This window comes from Ptychodera flava, chromosome 14 (genome assembly GCF_041260155.1).
Source record: "Ptychodera flava strain L36383 chromosome 14, AS_Pfla_20210202, whole genome shotgun sequence".
Lineage (NCBI taxonomy): Eukaryota > Metazoa > Hemichordata > Enteropneusta > Ptychoderidae > Ptychodera > Ptychodera flava.
The window spans coordinates 40,078,104-40,087,832 of NC_091941.1; the positions used below are offsets into that span (position 1 = coordinate 40,078,104).

The following is a 9,729-nucleotide window of genomic DNA, read 5'->3' on the forward strand; positions in this document are numbered from 1 at the left end:
ATCTGTGCGTTCGGAATTTACCGTGAATTTTGCCGTACGTACGTACTTCGTTGAACAGCCCCTAACTGCCAATGCGTACGCTACAATCAGCTGTTTTCAAACGTTAACCCTGGTAGTTTTGCGAACATTAAACTGTGTTCATTTTTCATCTGTTGATATTACACAAAATTTACAAAATGATATTTGACAACAGAAATGAATACTCTTTCAATGATGTATGGGAATAAAGTCAGCATGCCATGGTTATTATTATAATAAATGTATGTAAACAACCTTTATTTTTAAACAGCATTAACGTAAACTGGGGAAAATGACAGACAGGGGTAGTGCAGGAATCGGGAATTGATAAACAAGACAAGTTGAAAGACGGGCAAATGAAGAGAGAATGAAAAATCTAAGGAAAGGAAAGGAAAAAATCATAACCCTGACTCTAGATTTCAATGCTAAAGGAAAATTGAGTACAACAAGATGACAGCTTTTTAGGGGGGAGTAATATTCTTGTGTAAAAAAGGACAGCTCCAGGGGGATTATTCTGTACTGTGAGTTGATCAGTTGAACAATGACTTATTTTATTCATATTCCTATGATTTTTGGTTTTTTGAATATCAGAATTTCTCAAATGTAACATTTAAGAAATTTTACAGATCTAAAATATATTTATTCTTTTTTGTTATTACTCAAGTTTAACTGTCCAAAATTTGACAGAGCTAGCTTAAAAACTCTGAAAGTTACAGTAGTTTGAAAATGGCAAAAAATAGCTTTTTGACTGGTAGTATACACGGTGCCGTCCAATTTTCAACTCTGTCTCACAAAATTTTTGGCATTTTTAAGTCTCTGTGTAAAGAAAACAAAAGCTCCTTATACCGTACTCTTACAATATATTGCACAAAAGTATTTTAAAGCAGATTAGTTAGAGAATTAATGTTATTATACAACTACCGTATATTTTTTCATAGGGATATACCCACAAAATGACTCTTTTAGCCATATGTTGAAATTTTTTGACCATTTGTCAAAAAAGTCGAAAAAAAAAATCATAACCCTGGAAGTAGACAAGATAGAACCATCATTCAAACAGTTTTTTGAATCCTGAGACAAGATCTTCAAGAAAACATACAATTCATGTAAGTTTAACCAAGAACAAAAAAGGGCCTGGTATCCCTACTTATAGCAGGCCTCGTCTCAAACAAAATGGTGACTCGTGATGGACATAACGTGTACTCAATTTTGTTTCGCAAATGCGATCCTGGCAAAGAAAGGTCGATTTTGTCTTCTGTTAAACAGAACTGAACATTCGAAGAAATTTTGGAGGAACACCGTCCAGGTTTTTCTGAATGTAAAATGTACTCTATTCGAGTTGAATGTGCCAGTGATGCTGCTGGGCCGTGGTTGGAAGTACAGCAGACAAATATACAGGTTGGCGAGGCTACAAACAACTTCAACGTAAAATATGTGCGTTTTTCTTGCGAGTGACTGCAAAAAGCTGAGGATTTACCTTTGGATAAACAGTTCACTATCCTGTCAAAGAATTGTTATATCAGCCATATCAATTTCCGTGGCAGTCTAATAAACCACACACTTCAATTCTACTGATGAATATTTTATTTTAATATATTGGTATTCAATTTGAGTGCGTTTCATGAGGAAATTGTTCACTGGTAGTTTGTTTGAACGCGTACAAAATGCACATTGACAAATAAAAAAAAAATGGAAAAAAAAATTTCCCTACCTACCTACCCTATTTTTGAAAACCATGTAATCGGAACAGCACATATTTTTTTGTTTGGCCTTAGATGTCGTCGCTGAAATTATGCCTTTCATTAAATCTAAATCCATGCCAAGCCAAGTAAAATGTTGACGTGGTATCCAAATGGATTATATCACTTTTCACTGAATCACTTGCATACTGACAACTTTCTTGAGAAACTTCACTGCCTAAACCATCGTCCAAATAAACAACAATGGGTATGCCCTCTGCCCTCCACTTTTTTACCAGAGGTCTGACTACTTTAGTAAAGATACGTGGAGCAGACGTTAAGCCAAATGGCAGCACATTGAAACAAAAATAATGTAACACCCCTTCGAATGGCCAAGCAAAACACAAAAACTTACTATGTTCCGGGAAAATATCAATGTGATGGTAGCCAGATTTAAGGTCAAAAGAAAACTTGTACGAATCTTTCTGTAAGAATAACAAGGCAGTACGCAAATCCTCCACTTTGAAAGATTCTTTCCAAACATGCATGTTCACATATCTCAAATCTAGGATAAGACACATTTTCCCAGACTTCTGTGTCGCTACTGACAAAGGACTGACAACTAGAGGACAAGTAGTCCGAGAAATGCAACCTTTACTTAGCAATGACAAAATTTCGCTCTCTACGAAATCTGCTTTAATGCGGGCTGAACGGTTATTCTGAAACAACTTTGCAGACAGAGTGGTGATGACAAACGGAATTTTATACCCTTCAGTTAAAACATCAAGGACATCTTGTGGTACACCTATAGACTGCCAAAATTGTAAATTTTTAGCAAGCCTGCCTCTGACCGAAATAAAATTATCAGGAATATCAGTGCTTTGACTAGCAACTGCTCTATTCGATACTACAGTCTTATTACCTTCAATTGAAAAACTGTTTCGTCCACTGTGTTGCATTGACAAATCTGATAAATAATTTACGTCAAATGACTTATAAATATCAACATACCTTTATTATTTACTGTCGAGTTGTTTGCATTGCTGCCTCCAGTGGCCTGGTTTTCCACATGAGAAACAAATGTCGTTGGGGCCTGGTGTGCGACGTCCAGACACAAAGTTGCTAGTTTTTTCGCCTTTGGAGTCTCCTTGCCTGCCGTCTTCTGGGCTTTGACCAAAGTTTTTGTTACGCCGAACATGCCAGTAGTTTATTCGTCTCCTTAAAGCGTGGTACTCCGCTCTCCGGATTTTTCTTTCGTCACCACTATCAGAAGCTAGCTCGTCCGCCTCGTATTCTTGTACCACTGCCCAACCAAATTCTGAACAGTCAGCCATTTTAAGCTCATATTTGGTTTTATATATAAATACCAAAAAGAGCTTATATGATGAGTCGGTGGCGTCTGTATGTCTGTATGTGGGTATGTATGTGCTGATGTATGTCCGTCACACACAAGGGCTCCCATACTGCCAAAGCTACCGTCTCAGTATTTGGTGTACAGGTAGATGCAGGGGTTGAGATGTGAATTTGTTCAAATGAACACGTCAGTGTCAAAAATGTGCAAATGAGGTGAGAAAAAGGGAAATACTGCAAATGTGCAGGAGTTGCAGTAACTGAATCAGCCCACACATCTGAATAAGAGGAGTTTGACCTTTAACCTATTTGTATGCAGGGTACCTATTATGTTTGGGAGTGGTAGCAGTAACTGAAACAGCTAATTGGTCATTTCCTGTCATTGTTTATGAACTGTGACATATTAACAGACCTGCTGAAACCATGGATGTCTATTTTTGTACATCCATGGTTGAAAGATTTTCTGCTATGCATGTTGCTAAAGTTGACCTTCAGTACCTAAAGTTTCAGACCTTATTTACTTTTGTCATTCTTGTTTTTCTGGTTTAAATATTTCTTGTTGTTTTTCTGGTTGTACTGTGCAGAAATTGTCATAACATCAACGTATAATTTTCCTGCACTGAACAGATAGAAACAACACTTATTGTTGATCTTTGGTATGTACCAATTCTTATCAAATTTGAGCGACACCGTATAATTGCGGTATTTTTATGAGTTTCTGGCGATGTTCAAGCATTTCCATACCTGCTTTAAGATCTGCGCCCACCTGTTGAAATTTGTTCTTTTGAAGGTTTGTGTTGGCCTTGTCGAGCGTTGCTGCCAATTTGGAGTTGAACTTGGCTTGTTCAGCATTGCCCTTCTTCTTGAATGAGTTTTCATCTGCGGCCTTGATGCGTTTGACCATTCGGTCCTGTGTTTCATCTTGCTGCTCGCTCATTTCATCTTTGAAAGAACTCGGGTCTTGTTGGACATGGAGTCGAAGTTGCTCACAGTTTAGCTTTACTATCTGCACCAAGGAGTTTTGAAGGTCTGCCAGTGATTGCGATTGCTGCGCTGGCTGAGAGCGGGGTCTGGCTTCATCCTGGGAGTAGTGCGAAGTCGCCCCATTAGGTGAAATGCCAGAAAGATGACTATCATAGCTACTTTGCATGGCTGAACAAATTTGAGGGGAAGCAAGCTAGGTACGGTGTAGACACCCAAGAGAATGTGACAATCTTCTATACACTCTCTATTATATACTCTCATTAGCATACAAGGCATCACAGGTGTGAACGAAAAATCTACTGAATGTCAACGATAAGAAAACATTTCTGTTCTAATTCGCTACGCTCAAACGAACAGAAATTTAAAGTCTAGTGGTCCAAAGTCCAGCACTAGTAGATCACCAGAGTGTTTACTGGACCAAGTGAATTTGCTGTTCTAGCAGTCGTGTGAATGCTAAGGGTGTTGTATGATAAAGAACATATACTGGACTAGCAAACGACTGCAAATCACTGGATTTGGTTAATATTAGTCAGAATCTCATCAACTTTGGTTTGTACTGGTCTCAGGAATACCAAATAAAATCTTCTGAATCTTAATTCACATTTGTAGTGTGATTTACCGTAACTTTACGTCTGAATCAAATAAAATTTATTTGAGCTGCGTTGAGCCTCTGAAGCACTAAGTGAAACAGTATGTATGTAGAGGCCTTCCATGATCTATGACATATGCAGGTTTATTTTACGTTGACTTTGTTCAAGACGTCATCAGCTGAACACTAAACATTGTCACAGCCAAAAATAAAAGATTCCCCTTTTTACAATTTTATATTATCTTTGCATAATAGATTGCAAGAAAGATGTGGTGCTGGATGCAGCAGTGGTGGAATGGGTCAGAGTGATGCAGATAATACTGCAGTATCTCAAAATGTTGCCCTAAGTGTCGCTGTCACAGGTTAGTCTTCTGTTGTACTCTCAGAAAATAACGGAGTTTACTTCATGTTTTTCACAAGTTTTAGATGTACAACAACCACTGTTGCTTGAGTTCTGAGTAGCTTCAGTCACAATAGCGAGAAAGTACATTCTCAGTTTGATAGTGTCTGGTATATCATTTATTGTACAGATGGTAGTGGCAATAGTGGTACACTTTCCCAGTCTGCAAGGATCCAAGGAATATCCGGGCAAATGCAAGGAGATGAATCAGTGAGAGGACTGTCAGAATTGGGTACACCTCAACAACAATCCCTTCAAAGTAATCTGAGTTCTTCCACCAGTGTCAATATACTTGCAGGCAATAAACGCAACAGTGCAGCTCTGCTATACATAGCTGGTCTTCTTCCAGAATATGCTAGTCAATCCAATGAACCAGTATTACAGAGAGTCAAGGTATGACATCATCATAGTCTTTACAGTGACCTGCATTTCTGTGATTTTGTCAATTTATGTCTTTAGACCATGGACAGTAAAGGGGGAAAGATTCCCTCCTCTACTGTCTATGTTTAGACTGAGTGCAAGCATAGACAATCATTCATCATAGATGTGAAAATATAATATGTATATTAATCCACCAGGAAATATGAAATGTGATTCATGTGATATCTTTCCTTGAAATCAAAATCGTTTTATTTCTCAGATATTCAATGCTAGATATCCTCATTAATTATAAAAATTGAATACTTAAAGGGAAAGGACACCTTGTACATGAGTAGAAACGTTAAAAATGGATGTGAGGATGATTTTAACTTGCTGCCATCAACTTAATAGAATTATTGCTGCTGATGATGTATTAACGTTATGTCTTCGTTTTGGGTTTTGATAGAAGCTACCCTTTTTAACTTTTTTTGCATTACATGTGTCACTGTTGTAATGATGTTGATGGATTGTCAGGAAGTGATGTCTGATGAAACGATTCTGTTTTGTTTTATCTGACTTAAATCAATCCTTCTTTGATAATCACACATTAATTTACATGTTGCCATGAAGTTTACAAGACATCTTTCCTATAAATGTAAAAAAATGTTTTTTTCCTATAAAATTTTCTCAGATTACAGATCCAAAACTTGTGTATGAGAACTTGAATACTGGAAGGTATATACAATGGCCAGAGGAGCAAATGAGGAAGCATGGAGGTAGGAATTACTGGAAAGACTGGATTATCAGTGAAGGAATGGAGGGAACAGTTGTACACCGCTGGTCACCATGCCATTATGATCCAGGAAAAAGATCTCACCTTGATAAGACTATACTCTTGGTACATATTGAAGACAAGTATGTGCCTATTGCTGAGTCAGGGACATCAGATCTTGGTGCTGAAGTGTAGTACATGAACAGTGACTTTTGAAATCTAACAAGAGGAAGATTTCAGAAGAATCTGATGGAACAATCACACCGCAGTCAAAAGTTTCAAAACTGTACAAAGGAAATATAGCAAAGTGAAAATCATGCAGCCAAATCATAGACAAAATGGTGTGTTCGTGTATGTATCAGTTGAACTGAAACTGTGTTCCGTCCTGGCCTCAGTCCATCTGTGCATTTGTGTGTCCTCAATGTCTTGATGTATTTTAACTAATATTAATAATATTATCAGTAATTGGTCTAAAGACAGTAAACTATGGCCAACAAAATGATGTTGACTGATGCAGCCACTCAAGTCTTCTGCCAGCCATTTTATTGTACTTTTTTTTGATAGCTCTGTCACTAAATACTTCATTCAAGTCAGTCTTGTAAAAATGACTTCTTGCATAGATTAGGGACTGCTTGTTTTTCTACATGACCCAGTATGATTATCCAGAAGCCATTTTGTTGTACATTTTCAGATCTTGGTATGTGTTTAGGTAATTCGATACCTTAATAAGAGATGTGATGTACATACAATTGTACATTCAGTTGATGTGATTCAATAAAGCCATTAAATGGCAGTTGAGATTCTTTCAGTATACAAAACCATTGCTCCATTTTTTTAACCAAATGTATCGCAGCTGGTGCAAATACCCTTAAATTCATTGATCTCAGATGATTGCCGGATGACTTAGTTTCATGACCCATTCTTTGTACTCAATAACAATATCTTAGCTATCTCTTAGCTGTGTAACATTCTGCATAACCTGACAACCATTACTCTATTGTAGCTTGTTCAAGTCATATCTGTCAAGATGATGATGCCCATTTTGCAAGAGGATCTTTGATTGATTGTTGTCAACCATTCAGGTTGCATTTTGTTGATATTGACAACTATTGAATTAGCTTTCCTGATTGATATCTGTGTAAGAGGTAGTAAGTAGAACAATCCATTCTGATGTATATGTGGGGCATGTTCATAAATTAAAGTGCCTATGCAAATCCTTTTTTGCCTATTTATAATCTTTTATGGCCTAACAACCAGATATTATTTCTGTATCATTGTATTATAAGTATTGCAAGATCAATGCTGGAGGATATGTCCTCAAAATGTAAGGGAGCCTTCATTTTATAGGAGGGAGGTCAGAGGTATGGTTCTACTCTGGAATAAAAAGGATGTGCGGTGTTCTACACTTTCAGTATGCCTGAAAGATCACATGATAGCAGTACAAAAAACCCATGTGTAAAACATGTATGGAAATACGCATTTCTTTGCCCCATTTGTGCGTATGGATTTGTTTGCACCATTGTTAATTTGAATTTTGGTTTTAACCCACTAAAAGGGGTAACTCAAAAAATCAAACACATCAGGGGGGGGGGTTAATCATAGGATTTAAGGGGCCAGGCAAATATCACTCATGTACAAATTACACTTAATATAGGATTTTGCCAAACTGTTGTGAGAAATAATTTCTAATGCAATTAATCCAAATATTCTGATGTAAGCAAGAATTTGCTGTGAATTTTATGTCAAAGTAACCTGCTTTATGTCCATTCATGAAGAGAGCATACTGGGATTGTACATAATGTTGTAGGATATTGGATATAGTTTTTTGTTTGTAGTTCCAAACATTCTAGAAGTTGCATCTCTCCTTGGAAGTCTTTCAGGTCTTTGTAATCCTCTTAGGCAATCTGTGGAGACACATTGCTTCCTTTGTGTGTAATCCACAAGGAATGGCTGAACAACATTATTTAGTACACTCTTATATCAAAGTGTACCAAATTAAGATATGCAGATTACCTGACTCACAGCTGCAGGTTCACAAATTAAGCGCAATAAGATAAAAAAAGGAAACTACATGTACAAACATTTACATAAGGTACTGTATGTCAGTGCAGTAATAGGCAAAACATATATTAGGTATTGTTCACCATACTGGTATGCTATGCATTCCATTGGGCAAATAGGTTTTGCATTGGTACTTTAAGTTGTTTCACCTATTAATGGTGGTGATCGTGGCCCCATCAATAGACCGTAGAAGAGAGACGAAGATTAGTGCTCCTGTACTGTCCAAGTGAGGGAACATAGCTGATGTTTTAATCTTCTCTGTGAATTGTTTAACAAAGTAAATGGAGCAAGATTTTGCCCAAAAGTCATGGCTTTATACCTCCATTATTAGAGTGAAAAGTAATGTTATGACAGGGCAGCCGAGGGGAGTCACTCATAATTTTTTTGTAAAACAAAGTTTCTAATAACGTTATATAAACCTAGTTTTAGGTTTTTTGTCTTTGCATGGAATGCAAGATGAAATCTATTGACTCAAATAGGTCTGCTTTAATATGATCATAGGAAAATTCACCATACGGTATAAAAAATGTCACTTGAGAGTAAATCAGCAGACATAAAAGTGTGACAATGAAGATACATGTACATATGTGTTTATGTCACTTTGAATTGTATGTGTGCAATACCAACTACTCCTGTCCAGTACTTGCTCCAGTAAATCCTGATTGATACCTATGAAAGGATAATACTTGAATCTCTCATGCACAAAACTATCCAAACATGTTGGGTACATTTCATACCACAGTGATGAAGCTTTTCATAAACATCTGAGTTTAAACTGGGAACAGTACTGAGAAGATATAGCTGTAAATTTGACATTATATGCAAGGTGTAGATATACAGTAGTGGGTGACATTCATTGTAAATGGGATCAATTTAAACTATATCCCATATGAATATTTACACATGAATGTATGTATGTATGTTTGTATATCAACTCTGAGACAACTTTAATTTCTTAACACTGGGTGGCCAGGAAATTTTTGTCATACATGTAAAGTATAGCTTTTTGTAAATAAATAAATACATAAATAAATAGTTTTCAAAACCAGGAGCCAAAAGTTTTGTCATGGTGTATGTATATTCTTTTTTTAGCTCTGCTGTATATGAAACAGAGCTTATGAGATAGGTGTTGTGTGCTGACGTCTGTTGCCAGGGTCCATCAACTTTTCACATTCCAAGCAGACAGGTTCTTTAGGGTAACCTTTGTGATATTTGTTTTTAAATTATGTCAGAATTTGCATATTGTAATTAGGGGTAATTTTTCCAATTTTTGTAAAAAAAAATTCCTGAAACCTCTTGTCCAACTGCTATGAAATTGGCATACAGGTACGTTCTACAGTGTGATCTCAGGCATATTTTTTCAATTTGTCTGAAAAGTTGCATATTTGTGTTTGGGGGACAGTTTCCAATTTTCACTCAAAAAATCTTCTCTAAAACCCCTTGCCCCGATTGCTTCGAAACTTTTTTAATGGAGGTTCCTTAGATTAACCTCAGCCAGGTTTGTTCAAATCATGGT

The 9,729-nt window shown here is 36.7% G+C and overlaps 1 protein-coding gene across 1 annotated transcript in view; it reads left to right on the top strand.

Moving 5' to 3' along the window:
* LOC139150488 (pecanex-like protein 1) overlaps positions 1-9,271 on the top strand; it is a 69,104-nt gene extending 59,833 nt beyond the window's left edge. The window contains exons 34-36 of the mRNA XM_070722879.1: positions 4,876-4,982; positions 5,151-5,413; positions 6,072-9,271. Coding sequence (XP_070578980.1) covers positions 4,876-4,982; positions 5,151-5,413; positions 6,072-6,347 — 646 coding nt within the window. The 3' untranslated portion in view covers positions 6,348-9,271. The remainder of the gene's footprint in view (positions 1-4,875; positions 4,983-5,150; positions 5,414-6,071) is intronic.
* Positions 9,272-9,729: the final 458 nt, after the last annotated feature.